General features: G+C 33.1%; 1 protein-coding gene across 50 annotated transcripts in view; it reads right to left on the bottom strand.

Moving 5' to 3' along the window:
* LOC106881762 (ryanodine receptor) overlaps nucleotides 1-17,242 on the bottom strand; it is a 385,182-nt gene that overhangs the window by 197,025 nt on the left and 170,915 nt on the right. For 25 of the 50 annotated variants that reach the window (XM_089360088.1, XM_014932251.3, XM_014932252.3 and 22 more), the window contains one exon: nucleotides 9,780-9,887. The exons of the other annotated variants lie outside the window; for them this stretch is intronic. In XM_089360088.1, coding sequence (XP_089216214.1) covers nucleotides 9,780-9,887 — 108 coding nt within the window. The remainder of the gene's footprint in view (nucleotides 1-9,779; nucleotides 9,888-17,242) is intronic. 50 annotated transcript variants of the gene reach the window in all.

The following is a 17,242-nucleotide window of genomic DNA, read 5'->3' as shown; positions in this document are numbered from 1 at the left end:
TTTGTATGTTTTGCTCTATGTATGTATTCTCATGCATATAGTTGCATATCTAGACATGCTTGTATATATCTAAATGATAAACTTCTGGAAAGTTTTACAGATTTTTACAGTTCTAGTGATGGATTGGATATGTAGTCTTCGAATTAGTTTTCTTCTTTCTGGTTTTGAGAAGCTTAATTTCTCAAGATTGGTATTTAGGCAGTGTATTACATATCCCAGGGCCCCAATAATTACAGGTATAAACCTGAACTTGTAATCTGGATAGAGTAACTGCAAATTCCTCAATAGTTCCGCATAGCTGTTCTCTTTTTCACTGATCTTCAGCTTTATTTTAACATCCGCTGGGCAGCTAATTTCCACATTGTGCACAGTTTCTATTCTCTATCCCAAACCATTATGTCAGATCTGTTGTGCTTACATTTTATTGAGGTCTTCATTGGGACATTCCACCAGTACTCCTTTTTATTATGAGTGGCTATGGCTTCTACCATACTGTGGGTTCTCATTTCTTTGTCCTCAGAGTTATCCTTTCAACAGATTCCATTATTGAGTGTCCTAGCTACATCATGTCTCATCAGTAGATAATACCATGATGACATTTTCAGACAACTGCTTATAATGTGGGTGATATTTTCGGTGTTAACTCCACAAAGTCTGCATCGGTTGTCACGTTTTACTGCTTTCTTGCATCTCTATTCCTTTTGTGCATCAAGTGCTTCATTGATATTTCCTGTTCATGGATTGTAAACGCATACCCTTCAAAGTGGGAGGTAGTAATCTGGTTATTGGTCCTTGATAAACTGCTTTGATGATCAATGTTACTGTCATCTTGGAGCTTTCTACTTACATATCCATGTATGTATGTACATACGTATGTATTTATATATGTACATGTGCATGTATGTATCCATGTATGTATGTATATCTATAAGCCGTTCCATGATTTCTAATAGTTACATAGCATTGCTGAATTATTCTTAGCAATGTGTTATTGATAATTAAAATTAGCATGTGTTGTGTCCTATATGAATATGATTTTGTGTGCTTAAATATTTGAAATATATTACTGCTGTCACCTGAAAAGTGTACAGGCATTATGCTCAATACATGTGAAAGATATGTAAAGATGTTGTTATTGTTTAGGTCAGTCATGATTGAGCAAACTTATAAGCAAAGACATTCCATCCTTGATCATCCAATCTTCTACCACATCCATGACTATATTATCAATTGTGTTCTTTCTGTTTACTTTTTAGTGACAAAGTGTGATTCAGAGAGGTATGGGAGCTGCATTTTGGAAGTTATGCTACCGTGTTGAGGCTCTCTCCTTGCTCCAAAAATTATGAGGATTATTGCTGTGTTGATGTAGAATTAATGGTAGAAATGGTAGAAATGGTAGAAATGGTAGAATTAATGGTAGAAATTAATGGTAGAAATCATAATGATAAAGATCACGAAACAACATTGATGATGATGATGATGATGATGATGACGATGTTGTTATCAGTAAAATATCTAGAAGCCTATCATTGAATATTTAACAGAACCGGAATATTAAATTATTGTTATATTTAACTGAAAAATTTCTGTTAAATCAACTTTATTTTGTACTGATGCCAAACCTTAAAATATGTATGCACGTGTGTGTATATGTGTGTGTGCATGCGTGCATGTATGCACATATGTATGTATGTATGTATAATTGCATGTATGTATGTATGTATGTATGTATGTATGTATGTATGTATGCTCTCTTTCTCTTTTTGATTTAGAATAAATTTCGACCAGCTACTAACTTGGTAGCAAGATTGTGAAATAAAGTGTTTTGTTTTAATCATCATCCTTTAAATTTGAATAAGGTCTTGCAGGTTTTTATAATCCCAAATATTGTGATCATTTATAGTATAGGAACTAAGGATTTGCATTCTCTCATACATACATACATATGTATGTATGTGTGGAGGCGCAATGGTCCAGTGGTTAGGGCAGCGAACTCGTGGTCATAGGATCGCGGTTTCGATTCCCAGACCGGATGTTGTGAGTGTTTATTGAGCGAAAACACCTAAAGCGCCACGAGGCTCCGGCAGGGGATGGTGGCGAACCCTGCTGTACTCTTTCACCACAACTTTCTCTCACTCTTACTTCCTGTTTCTGTTGTGCCTGTAATTCAAAAGGTCAGCCTTGTCACACTGTGTCACGCTGAATATCCCCGAGAACTACGTTAAGGTACACGTGTCTGTGGAGTGCTCGGCCACTTGCACGTTAATTTCACGAGCAGGCTGTTCAGTTGATCGGATCAACTGGAACCCTCAACCTCGTAAGCGATGGAGTGCCAACATGTATGTATGTATGTATGTATGTATGTATGTATGTATGTATGTATGTATGTACAACACATGTTAAGTAATTAAACCAAATATTTTAATTCAAAAAATGGACAAAATGACAATACACACTAAAGCTCTAGGAATATCCTTGAAAAAATAATTCCAGTTATCAACAATGCTATAAACTTTGTTGTTGATAAACATTACAATAAAAATCAAACATTAAGTCTCAAGGATGGGAATCTAGAAAGTTTGAAGAAGATGAAATACCAGGAAATTCCGCAAAAACTGAATTTCAAACAGAAATATGTTTTCTATTAATGGCTTTCCCAAGATTTTAATTAATAAACTTCTAATGTCATTCAATATGTACATGTCAGTGAAGATGCATGTATGAAAATATGTCTACATTATATATTTGCATAAATTTAATTGCACATAGGTTAAATTACAAAGTAGAATATGGTTCAAACTATATATTTGCATAAATTTAATTACACAAAATTTAATCACAATGTGGAATATGGTCCACATTATATATTTGCATAAATTTAATTGCACAAAATTTAATCACAATGTGGAATATGGTCCACATTATATATTTGCATAAATTTAATTGCACAAAATTTAATCACAATGTGGAATATGGTCCACATTATATATTTGCATAAATTTAATTACACAAAATTTAATCACAATGTGGAATATGGTTCACATTATATATTTGCATAAATTTAATTACACAAAATTTAATCACAATGTGGAATATGGTCCACATTATATATTTGCATAAATTTAATTGCACAAAATTTAATCACAATGTGGAATATGGTTCACATTATATATTTGCATAAATTTAATTACACAAAATTTAATCACAATGTGGAATATGGTCCACATTATATATTTGCATAAATTTAATTGCACAAAAGTTAATTCCAATGTGGAATATGGTCAACATTTTCTCGGAATATCCACAGACAAAAGAAACATGCTGCAATTCAGATACATCTACTGAAATTATAGAACTTCCTCCCAAATGACACACACACACACACACACACACACATAACACTGATACAAAAAGCATGCATTCTCTTGAGGATTTCTGCTTCTATGCTTTGTTGTTTTTCTTTTAGACCCAGATCAATCCCAGGTCAAGCTTAATCAAGCAAAAATTATGGTCAAAACTGTTCCAGCTTTGACCATTTCTTCTTTTGTTTTGATCTTCTGACATGAAACTTCCTGACATTTTTACAAGGAAGAAAGAATAGTCAATTATAGATACTCCAGTACTTGCTCGACACTTAGTTTACTTGACTTCGAAAATATGAAAAGCAAAGTTGACCTTGGTGGGATTTGAAATCAGAATGTAATGAATCCACATGACATTTTGTCTGGTGCACTAATGATTCTATCAATTCACTGAACACTACATGGACTAACAAATCATTTCTGCTTGAAGGCAGCAGGTTGTGATTTGAAGGAGATTTAGTTTCTATTTCTACCAGGCTGAGTGAACACATAGAGGCCTCTACATTTTGTACCAACATTAAGTCTATACCACTACTATGACTAATACTACTACCCCAACCCCTACTACTGTTACTACTACTACTACTACTACTACTACTACTACTACCACCACCACCACTACTGCTGCTGCTGCTATGCAGAATTTAGGATGGTGTTGAAAGTGAGACTCAGTGTATTGTTTGCTACAATAGCTTCATTAGGTGCTCTACAGGGACATATTTACACTTTGACATCAATTAGGTACAACAACTTGATAAATTAAAGGGTTAATAAGCCACATAACAAAAGTATGTTTTTCACTGTAAAATGTCACACAAGCACATTTATTCTATTTTCTGATAAAATAAGACACAGTCATATGTAATATTGGATCTTTGTTCTTTTTTATTCACTGAAATGGAAATCTTTCAAAAATATTCATTTGATAAAAAAAAAAATTAATAAATAAATAAAAATACAATTTGTATTTCTTTTTGTCTCAAAATTAATTTTCAGAAATGTTTATTTTGATATTTACTTCAATTAAAATTCAATTTAAAGTAGATATGTATAACAGCAGTGATGATAATGATGATGTTTATGATTATGATGATGATGAGGCTAGAAGTTTGAAATCGACCTTGGTGTATGACTGGTGATTATTTTATCAACCACAGAGGAACATAAAGCAAAACTAGCTCTGACAGGATCTGAACTTATAACACACAGAGATACACAATCGTTCAGTACAGTACTCTGCTCTATATTCTACTACTTCAGGTCCCTGACAACAACAACAACAACAACAATACTGGTTTCTGATTTAGTCACAAGGCCAACAGTTTTGGGTGGGATGGGATCAGTGAATCCCACTGACCTCAGAAATTGATTGCTACCTTATTTTATTAATCCCCAAATAGATGTGTAGCAAAGGTAACCTCAGCAGAATTTGAACTCAGAACATAAAGGATTAGAAGAAATACCTCAAAACATTCCTTTTGACACTAACAATTCTACCAGAGCACTGCCCAAGCAACAAGAATAAGTCTTTCTAATTTTGGCACAAAGCCAGAAATTTAAGGCAACAGAATTAGTTGATTACTTCACCCCACTCCAGTGCTCAAATGGCACTTATTTTATTGACCCTAAAAGGATGAAAGGCAAAGTCAGCCTTGGCAAGACTCAAAATCAGAACATAACTTACAAGAAATGCTGCTAAGCATTATGCCCAACTTGCCAATGATTCTATGAGCTTGTCCCTGTAATAATAATAATAATGATAATAATAATAATAATGATAATAATAATAATAATGATGGGCTACAGCAAATATTCTGCTCAATACCACAGATTTGCTTGTCAATTGTTTGACCGTAACCAGTTGAGTATGTCCCTTGGTGGCTGACGATATGTGCATCTTTGATCAGAAGCAGAAGTAGTGGGAGAGCATCATAGCCATGTGTTGAGAAGAATTCTTTGGGGTTTGAATAATTCACCTTTGGAAACATGGGTGTTTTGCTCAACATCCTTAAACAAACCTTATTCACGGACCTTTTGAGCAGGATCGGCTACTCGACCTGAAGAAAATTCTAACTGGGCTCCACCTTCGAGGTCATGCGCTGTTTATTTTGATATAAGATCATGTCGCGCACATATGGTTGTGATGCATGTGCCTGGCGTACCCTTATCAGATGGGTAGTCATGATGGGTATAATGGGCTTCGTATATTTTACCCCAGTGTCACTTTGATGGCATGCACTGCTCTCTCACTCAATAATAATAATAATAATAATAATAATAATAATAATAATAATAATAATAATAATAATAATGATGGACTCTCCTGTTGAAGATGATGTATGAGCATTCAGTTTTTGCCAAACGACCTGCATAAATGATTTGTTTATAGTGATCAAATGTTTGTGCTGTATATTAGCTCACTCCTTCCATCAAATCAATGTTGCCTGACCAGGTGCATAGTGTCCCACATGTGAGGTGTCAAAGTAGTCACAGAGCAACATGAGACGAGTTGTTTTGCTCAAGAATACAATGCACCGCCTGATCTAGGAATTGAAACCACAATCTTACGATTGTGAGTGCAACACCGTAATCACTAGGCCATGCATGTGCCTAGTGGTTTCAAATTTTGGTACAAGGCCAACAATTTTGGGGTGGGGGTTTGTCAATGACATTGTCCCCAGAGTTCAACTGTTACTTATTTTTGTCAATGCTGGAAGGAAGCAAGGCAAAGCTGACCTCGGCAAAATTTGGACTCAAACCATAAAGCTGGATGAAATTCCGCTAAGTATTTTGCCCAGTCTACTAAAGATTCCGTTAGCCTACCACTTTAATAATAAAAGTAATAATAATTTCTTATATAGGTACAAAGCCAGAAATTTGAGGGGAGTGGGGGTAATTAGCTAAATCAATCCCAATAATTGACTAGTTACCTTTTTTTATTGATTTCGGAAAGATGAATGGCCAAGATGATCTTGAACCTAGAATGGTTACACTTCAAATAATTTGATTTGTCTTTTAAGCGTATTTTATAGAATTATCACAACACCTTCAGCAAATTCACTCTGCTCTTTTAAGTGGGACATCCAAGTCAGATTCTAGCTGAAAGATGAACTGTTCAAATCTCATGCTGCTTACATTGATATAATTCTCTAAGATTATAGAGAATTTCTTTTTACTCTCTCAGACAATATATTTCATCTCATGACTCTAATAAAATGAGATCTAAACTGTTTACTCAAGGCATATTTTAGAGAAAGTAAATATATTTTGGTGCTTTTTTCAAAAATGTATTATAAAAAGCATTTGTAGATTTTTACCCTATAAATATGAATAAATTACATGTTATACTATACTCCAGAGATAAAAATGTAAAGATATTTAATTAACCTTTGAATAAAGAGATGTTAACACTATATATGGATGGACAATATCTTTGTGACAATGCTCCACAAATAAGTTTCACCTACAAAAATTTATCAAGTATTTCTTTATGCAATAAAAAACAACAAAAACAGACAGTTACCATGGCAGTCTTCCAAAGTACAAAAACATTAACAATTTTATTCTTCCGAAATCACTTGTATCTAAGCACAAAATGATATAACTTAAATATGAGCATGTTATAACAGATAGAAAACACACACACACACACACACACATACACACACACACACACCACCACCACCACCACCACCATCATCATCCCCTTTTAATGTCCATCTTCCATGCTGACATGGGTTAGTTAGTTTGACAGGGTCCAGTGGGTTGGGGGATTGCAGTACGCTCCAATATCTGGTTTGATATAATTTCTATGGCTGCATGTCATTCTTAATGTTAATTACTTTGCAGAGTATACTGGGTACTTTGCTTCATGGTACCAGTTCCAGTGAGGTTGCCATGTATCTTGCAAAACTAACATTGACTGAGTGGGACTAAGGTAGAGAAGAAGGCACCTTTATACTATGAGATGAGAGGTTAAAGTATGAAAGAAGAAATCGGAAGAGGTTTTTTGCTGTAGAGGAAATACATGGTTACACTTCAAATAATTTGATTTGTCTTTTAAGCGTATTTTATAGAATTATCACAACACCTTCAGCAAATTCACTCTGCTCTTTTAAATGGGACATCCAAGTCAGATTCTAGCTGAAAGATGAACTGTTCAAATCTCATGCTGCTTACATTGATATAATTCTCTAAGATTATAGAGAATTTCTTTTTACCCTCTCAGACAGTTTTAATTTTTTTGTTATCATATCTATGTAGATTTGGTTGGACAAACAACATAAATAGAACTAAATACACGAGTATATGTACATTTTATTATTTTTCTTTGACAGAATTTACAAAGTAACATAATGGCCAAGAGTTTCATGCATGACACTTATCAAACATTAGCTGATAAATACCTTGCATGAAACATAGACCACTTGGTTCTTGGAGTCACTTTGTTGTTTCTGCTGTTTAAGAGTATACATATATAAAGGTCCTGAGAGGGTAGAATGTAAGAGAACACAATGTAAGAGTGCACCTTTGATGCAGATCTTAAGAAATGCCACTCTAAAGTTTAAAACCATAAATATTATGTAAATTTTCATTTGGTACTTTTGCATAAACTGGCACTGAAAGCAGAGTTGGTACAGAAATAATTGTAACTGATTATTAAAGATGTGTTAAAGTCCTTCTTTGACTTCTTATTTGGATATATATATATATATATATAGTTAATTAATAAAACATATATCAGAAAAGAAGCACACTCTAAAGAATAGAGCAATAATTGTTTCAACAAAAGAATTTTACATCTTGGAAATAGAGTTACCCAAGGTTTCATATCCACTAAGCCAAAGCCTTGTGGACAGCTCATCAGACTCTATATAAAGACAAAAATTAAAATTTTTACGTCATGGACGAGAGGAAATGCTCAGAAATTGAGAAATATGTCTTAACAAAAACACGTTAATGAGGATGGGTTATCTCCTCTGAATCCCCTTATAAACCCGAAAAGGCCAAATGAGCAAATAGTGAGATCCAATGTTCCAGTAAGTGGCACTTGAAGTGTGGACACATTTAGAAAACACTTCTTTATGACTATTTAATGTGCCAGGTTTCGTATAGTCCTTAAGAATTTTGGCTCTTTCCATGATGCAGATTTTGTTATGGCCCAGATGATCAATTATTTTCCATCTTATATCACACATGGCAAGCCAGGGATGTGACAAACCGTCTTTCTGGGACTCTGAAGGACGACTGTCATTTGAAAGAAGTACTGGCAGAGCCAATATATTTACAAACTTGGGATGAGGCCATATTCGCACCCTTGGTAACATATGATGCGGGGCCAGTCATCGCATCGGTGTACATATGATATATACACATAATGGTTCAAAGAACTACATAAGATGAAAAAAGTACTCAATACAAGCTGTAGAGGTTTTAAACTTACACTACACACACACACACACACACACACAATTTTGCTGTCATTAAGTAATGGGAGAAAAGGTACTTGATACCATCTTAGAGTTTAATAATCTATTTTGGCCTGTTATTCTAGTGTTTCCTCAACATGCAGCTGCTTCCTTGGACAAGAAGAGAATTGGTTTCATATAAGGGAAACTCCTGAGTAGCAATCTGTTAGAACAGTCACAATGAAATGAATACACACATACATACATCCAAATGTACACCAAATGTACATAAATATACATACTGAACACAGACACGTATAGAGATATCTATATTTATATATACATACTGATGATATATATGTATATATATATATATATATATATATATATATATATATATACATATATATGTATGTATATATTGGCATTAGCAAAGGCATCCAGCTGTAGAAACCATGCCGAAACAGACAATGAAACCTGTATGGTTCCTGGCATTGCCACCTCCTGTCAAACCATCCAACCCATGCCAGCATGGAAAATGAACATTAAATGAAATGATGATGAATGATGATATGTATAAGATATATATATATATATATATATATATATATATATATATATATACATATAAGATATATATGTATCTTTAATGATTTAGAAACAAACAGTGATAGATAAAACAATGAACATCTAACATTCTAAGTTTACATATTTTATAGCATATCATAAAAATGTTTCGTGGAATGGTAAGTTTTAGTGGAGCTTATCAACAAATAAAACCAAGTTTGCGACTAAATTTGTCACATCTCAGAAGCATTCCAGAAGTTAGTATGTTTTTAGTATTGTTGTTGTTGTTATTGAATTTAATAAAGCACAATGACAGCCATTCAACATTAACCAAATGAAGTCTGAGTTACAAAACTTTGTCAGCAACAGTTTAAGATACACACAACACATATATATATATTAACAAACATCACTATCAAAGATTAGGACTAGATCTACTTACTACCACCGTCAGACTTTTCAGTAGTATCACTGATGTTGAGCGATCCTTCTCGATGTGATTCAGTAGTGCTGGAATCAGAGGTACCCCCTGCTATCCTCTTCAAGGTATCTGCCCAGGAAAAACCATGCAGAATGTTTGTTTCATGCGGTTGTCAACCATTCATATACAACATGCTAGTTTCTTGCTCAAATCTACACATTTGTAGTTGCAATGGCAGGCTATAGTAATACTGCCTTAGTAGTTGTGAAATTTGTAATACAACAATCTTCATGATATTATTTACATTTAATATTAAAGTTATATTTCAAAGATATCTTCCAAACATGGAAGTATAGATGTTTTTATGTATATTTCCTTTTCAGATAGGCCATAATTTCTTTCATTTGTGATACTTTAAGATACTTTAATAATTAAAAGATTTCCCCTTCACTGCTTAATATTTTAATTTACAATATTTTGTGAAAACTTTAATATATATAAATTCATGGGAAGTGGCTCAGAACAGTATCAAAATGTAGAATGAAGAGGTAATGTGTATAATATGAAGTATATTGCAGCATTTATAAAATTGTTTCTTGATAATTTATTGTACAAACTAATTCTCATTATAATCAGCTATAATCGTTTTTAATCATCTGTATTATTTTTATATTCCTTGTATTAGAGTGAAGCTCATATACTGACTTAAAGTGATCGGTTGAACATTTATATTGGTTACTTAAGAGAGACAGCTACAAACAAATGGATCAGTTGCCATAAAATGATGTGTACAAGTATTTAAGTCACATAGAAAAAAAAATTGATGGAACTTATTAAAAAGGAAATTGATTTGAACAGTTTTTAAATGAATATTTCAATACATTCAGCTAATGTGTTTAAAAGAAATTCTTTTGCTAGAACAAATAATCTACAATTCTATTTGCATAGAAAAAAAAAAAACACTACGACTAAAAACAGATTATAAAATTTCATAAGTTAAAAATAAATATTCATGCAAATATTGGGGAAAATATGGTAAATAAACTATTTCTCAAAATGATTATAATACACAAGAGAACCTATGAAACTTATTAAACTGTGATCAATATATTAGGATAAATTGAATGCTTTTTGAACTTTTATATTTCTTAGATTAGATTAGATTAGTGTGTGTGTGTCTGTGTGTAACTTATTGAATGACAAAAGAAACAGGAATGACAAAAGGAACCAACTTCATTGGCCTAGAGCTGTTTCTGCTATAACAAGCATTGCACTCAGAGTTGAGTATTTGTGCAACATCATCCTTTGTTTATGCTTTTTTTTTGTACCAAAACAAAGTGCTCAATATTCCCTTATGCTAAAAGTATGTAGAATTTAATTTGTATATATGAGTTAATCAAGAATACAAATTCATACCTAAAAAATTTATTAGACCAGCTTTATTTAGCTAATGAAGTCATCATAGATTGAAATAAGCAATGGTTCATGAAATCATGAAACAACTATATGGCACAGTGTGTCATTTATGAATCAGGAGAATCTTTATCGAATTTCAAAAGAAGAAATCTAGACTTGTGACAACAGTTCAAAAATAAGTAAGTTTTTCTGTTTAGAATTGTGGTAGAATATTAAATGATGTTGAGGTTTTGTGGTAAAGCAGAAGTCACAACACCCTAACTTATATGTAAATGTTGATGCCTTTATCAGAAATGCTAACTCTTGATTTCCAAGTAAATTTTGGGTGTGTTTTCCAAATAGCAGTGTAGGCCATTGTATTCATGAGGAAATTTCTGAATGGAGGGTCTGTGAGACCTGTAGAGTTTGTGAAGGGAAATTTGTTTCATTGTTGTGATCTTATCAAGGCAAATTATACAGTTTTCAATGTACTTTGCTTTCAGGTGTCAGACAGAGCTCCACACATCAATAATTGTATATTGAGTCTTAACTGTCTTAATTAGCTTAACCAGAGAAGGAAGAGGGCAGAATCCATGATCCTTTTCAGGGCCTCCAAAAACTTCTGGGTTTAAATTACCCCAGGCCAGAGACCAGGCATGAATGCTGTACTCTGAGGCTGAGCCACTGAAGGTATGCCGTGATGACATTAAACCAGGTGAAAGATTAAATCTTCCACCCTAGAACAGGAATCTCCCCCACCCTACTAGACTTTCACACAGTTTCCATCAACCAAATTTCATTTACAAAGCTTTGGTTGACCTGCGACTAAAACAAGAAATATTTGTCTCAAGTGTCCCACAATAGAATTGAACTTGAAACTACAGAGAGTTCTTAATGCAATAAGGTTAAAATCTTTGATAACACTGTGTATAACCTAGAAGTGGCTATAGCTTATCATTGCATTGGTCTTTGTGGGAACAGGTGATGGAATAAGTGAGATATGCTTCATAGTAAAACACAGCAAGTTCCTCATTCTGTTAGTTTTGAAACAATGTTACATAGCCGCTATATTATATTTTATTTCTTTATTAAATAATATTGGATCCAAATTTTGGCAGAAGACCAGCGATTTTGAGGGAAGGTGTAAGTTGATTACATTGACCCTAGGGTTCAACTCTTACTTATTTTATCAATCCTGAAAGGATGAACAGCAAAGTTGAACTCAGACTCTAAAGATGTTTATTTAATAATATTATGATTGTTACTGGTGAGTACATAATCATCTTTATGGAGTGGCTGCATGTTAGTACCTCAGTTTAGTACTCCTCACCTCTGTTAAGGGTAGATTATTTTCTTCATCATGCCTTTGGGTACATGCTTGAGGATGTTAGGTATGTGGTTTGAATTTTGGTGCTTACAGGATGAGTTGCTATATATTTTACTTGTGTGATTTTGATGTAATGTTAAACATAATACTCAGGAAGTTTACATTTCAACTGCTGTTCTCAGGCCAATTCACTAAATGTTGTTATTTGAGAAGGTTGCTACTCATGCTATTAAAACACATTGCCCAACATTCTTTTATTACCTGTTACATAAACTTTGCTTTTGTAAAGATGGTAATTTTACATGAAAACTGCTTGCCTGTCTTATTTAATGAGAAACCTAGAGAACATGATACAGAAATGCTTTTGCTGGTATTTGCATATGCCTTTGTAAACAGGATTGCTTTGAAAAATAGTCAAATACAGGAGTGGCTTTGTATCTGTTTACCAGTACACACACATGCAGATTCATACGTGTGTGTGTGTGTGTGTGTCTGTGTATGAAACAGATTGATTTAGTTCTACATTACCAAAAGTTTCATGGCCATAGAACACATCCCCATCCTCAGAAGTAGAGAGTGAGAGAGCAGAGAATTTAAAACAACTTTATATAAATGGCTTCAAAAGGAGAATATTTATGTCTTCACTGATCAGTTATGGTAATCTGGATACTTTGGCTAGGCAGTGATAGCAATCTTTTTATGAGATGTTCCACATGATAGAGCAGACAGGATAATGGTTTCAGGTAGTTGGCAATTTGCTGCATTTGCAATTTCAGCCATGCAGTTATTGTATGGTGACATAACTAGTTAAATGGTATCAGATTACATATCATTCTGCATGTTAAGCATGGCTGCCTGATGTAATTTTAGCTGGATAATAATAGTCCCTAGTCATAGTAGATAGAAGACCAAATAATATTACTCTGAGCAAACAGCAATTGCATACTATAAGGTTGTGCACGGGCCTGCAAGGATAAAGATGGGCTTTCTACATTATAAGCTGCCTATGGTTTGAAGTTGATTAATAGGAGAGTATAATTGGTGACAACAATAAAATAGAATGTTTTTTTTTCTCTTCGTGGATTCTGAAGGCTATTGTAGTATAAGTAGTTGCTTACTGAGGAAGCAATATAGGTAATAAGATAGGTAATGAGATGTTGGAAAATTTGCTTCACTGATCTCAGTCTCCAAATGAAGCAGGATGAGGAGCTGGAGCTTTCCCTATTCCTACATCTGAAGGAGTGCATGTGTGTGTGTGTTTGTATATCCCCACACATATATGGATCTTATATATATATGTGTGTATATAAAAGAGACCAGTAAAGTGGGCTGTTAATGTGCTAGAAGAAGATCACTTAAAATTCTCAAAGAAAGATTCAGCGGAGCAAAAACAGGCTCCGCTGAATCTGTCTTTGAGAATTTTAAGTGATCTTCTTCTAGCACATTAACAGTCCACTTTAGTGGTCTCTTTTATATACACATGTACTATAATCCTTTTAGGATCTCAGAAAATATTTTCTGAATCTTCTGATTCTTCTAATGTGCTGGTTTCCTGGTATTAAATTGATATTAATTAATATCAAATTTTTACCCTATTATATATATATATATATATATATATATATATTTATATATATATATATATATATGTATATATATCTTATTATTTTGGGGGGAATGGAAACTTGAAGCAGATAAAGTTATAAGTAACAGTGTGTAAAGATTAGGTTAAAAAACTCCTTTAGATAGTAAAAGTCAAAGGCTACAATGGGGCTGAGTCCATAAATCAGGGAGTCGATACAGCCACATATGCACACAAATGTGCATTTATTAGTATAGATATTTCTAGAACTCCCTTAATTTTTACATATGTTGTGGCAGTAAAACACTCAATGCTGGTTTCAAATAAGGTGTCCCTTGTGTAGTAATTTTGTTATTGATAAAACCATTTCCCTCTGGATGAAATCCATGTTTGTTGAGTTTCTGAACTTACTCTAGAAAGAATATAGGCAGTTGAAACAGATGAGCTCTTCAGTGGGTCAACTTTGAATAAGTGTGTGTTTTAGGAAGACACACTGTGGGAGTAACAAGTATGTAAAAACATTCTTTGTTTGTCATTAATATGTAGAAAAAAAAGAGGAATGGAATTTTCTAATGGACTGTTTCATAGCTTGTTGACTATTCCTCAGAGAAGATGTACCTAACTTCCTAACCTAGTAAGTAGCATAGAATATTCAGATAGTGTGTGTGTGTGTGTGTGTGTGTGCATGTGCCTGCATACATACGCATGTGTATGTGTGCATTTAACTCTCAAGCTAATTCACAAATATTACTAAGACAAATATAAATGGCTGGCCGGTAACATATTTTTCTGCAATGTATGGATAATTTATCCTGATCACGTTATTTATTAGCATTATCACATGTTTGGGAATGAAAAAATTTTTTATTTCTGTATCTATAAATGACTAAATTATAAGTTGGTGTTTGCTGGAATATGTGGCAGATTATAATTGGAAAAAACTAATGATGTACACAAGATTATAAGGAATACACTAGGCTGTTGCAAATACTTACAGCAACTAAACTGATTAAACATTGAATATACACTACATATATATAAATGTATATATATATATATATATATATATATATACACACACACACTAAATATTAGATATATCCTATAGATACACTTAATATTGCATAGGCAATATATATGCTCAATATTAAATATATACACTAATAACACACAAAATATTGCACACACACACACACACACACACACACACACACACACACACATCTAGACTTGTTCTAAAATTTGAAACTGGTATTAAATATATACACTATGGATGAACATAATGAATGAATGTGGAAAATTAGAAAATTATATCCCTATTTGTCGATGTTTGAAATAAGATCACTTCTCGGGACAATTGATGAAATGTTTGTTTATTGATTCTTTGATTCTTTATAGATTCTTTGAAGGTCAGGGCATGAAGATTGAAGTACAGATTGTTTTTTAATATAGATGTGGTTTTCTTTCAAATAAAATTTAATAAATCTTTTGATTTCATAAAAATATGCTGGTTAGTTGGTTTTAAACCACCCTTCAGCTAAAGAAGAATTTCATATTAATTCTTTAATTTTTGAAGAACAAGAGTGCTATGTAAAGAATCTAAAAGACAGTGAGCCATGTTAAATAGCAATGAATGTAAGGTGCTGTACAGTGTTTATTTGATCCATGGTTACATTCAAGGAGAAGTCACTCACTGTATAAATAAAAACTTATTACTGCTCATAAAACACCCACATTTAGGTTAAGTTCAAATTAGATAATTATTGAATATAAATGTTTCCAGATATTAAAAAAACGTATAAATGTTGAAAGCAAGGGTTGTGGGTTACACAAGTCAATTAGTTTGTGCAGGAGTTATTCTCATTAATTGGTATAGAAGCATTGTTGTCAATGACTACAAAGGTAAAGGAGATATATTGTAAGGCGGAATTAGTTCTCTAAAGACTATTTAATCAAGTAATCAAAGTGATAGAAGTCATAGTAAACTTCATGTAGACATGAGTTATATTTGATTGAGTGTAATTTGTAGCAGAAGAAAGGCTGTACTTGTAGTGAGGCAACTGTAAGAGAACTTCTTAGTTTAATAATCTTTTCTACTCTAGGCACAAGGCGTGAAATTTTGGGGGAGAGGGTCAGCTGATTAGATTGACCCCAGTATGCAACTGATACTTAATTTATCGACCCTGAAAGGATGAAAGGCAAAGTTGACCTTGGCAGAATTTGAACTCAGAATGTAAAGACAGATGAAATACTGCTAAGCATTTCATCCTGCATGCTAACGTTTCTGCCAAATCACTGCTTTCTTCTTAGTTGATAATAAACACTAGGAGGAATCTCTCAGTCTACTACATTATAATAGGGAATAAGAAAGTGAGGTGGGATAAAAAAGATTATGTATAAAGCAATTAGTTTTAACTGTAACTAAAACTCAATAAAGGCTACACTGGGAAGATTTTAGTGTTATGTATGAATGTAAAGTATTTAGAGTCTACATTGACAATGGATTTAGTAAGAGATTTGAGGTTATGAGGTAGGTGTTCACCAAGGCTCATGCTCATTGAGATAATCATACTAAAGTACTACGTATATATTGCCTTTAGCAACTTCTGCTATTTAGATCTATGCACAGGGTCTGTAGAAAAACAGAAAATACACAAAGAGCTGGCTAAAATTAAAAGCCAGATTAAGAGCAAAGTAACATGAATAGAATGGTCATTTGTATCAGAGTAGTAGTTTTGCTCAATATGAACCTGTTGTGTTAATATTTCAAGATTCCATCACTCAATTTAAAATTTATTGCTGACCTGTACCAGTTTTCATCATATTTAGATCATATCAGATAATATTAATAGAGAAAATAGAGATATTATTGGATGTTATGTGATAAGCAACTAGTATTGTGAAGCCTAAACTACTACATCTTAGCTGGAGCTTGTCTACTGAGATCAGAAGAATAGAGATAAATACTCAAGGATGCTTGTGCACAAGTAGAATTCACCAACAGAATAATAACAATCCTTAGAAACATTATGAAGATTATGACAAATGATAAAAACAGTTTTGTTTTTAAAAAAATAAACATATAGGAAAATGTGTCTTAGTTTTCGACAAATTTGAATGAGAATAGGAAGAGTAGAAGGGTTTTCTAATTCCTTTAACAAATAAAGAACTATGAAAATA

This window comes from Octopus bimaculoides, chromosome 11 (genome assembly GCF_046866305.1).
Source record: "Octopus bimaculoides isolate indiv1 chromosome 11, ASM4686630v1, whole genome shotgun sequence".
NCBI classification, from domain to species: domain Eukaryota; kingdom Metazoa; phylum Mollusca; class Cephalopoda; order Octopoda; family Octopodidae; genus Octopus; species Octopus bimaculoides.
This window is presented reverse-complemented; position numbering and strand designations above follow the sequence as displayed.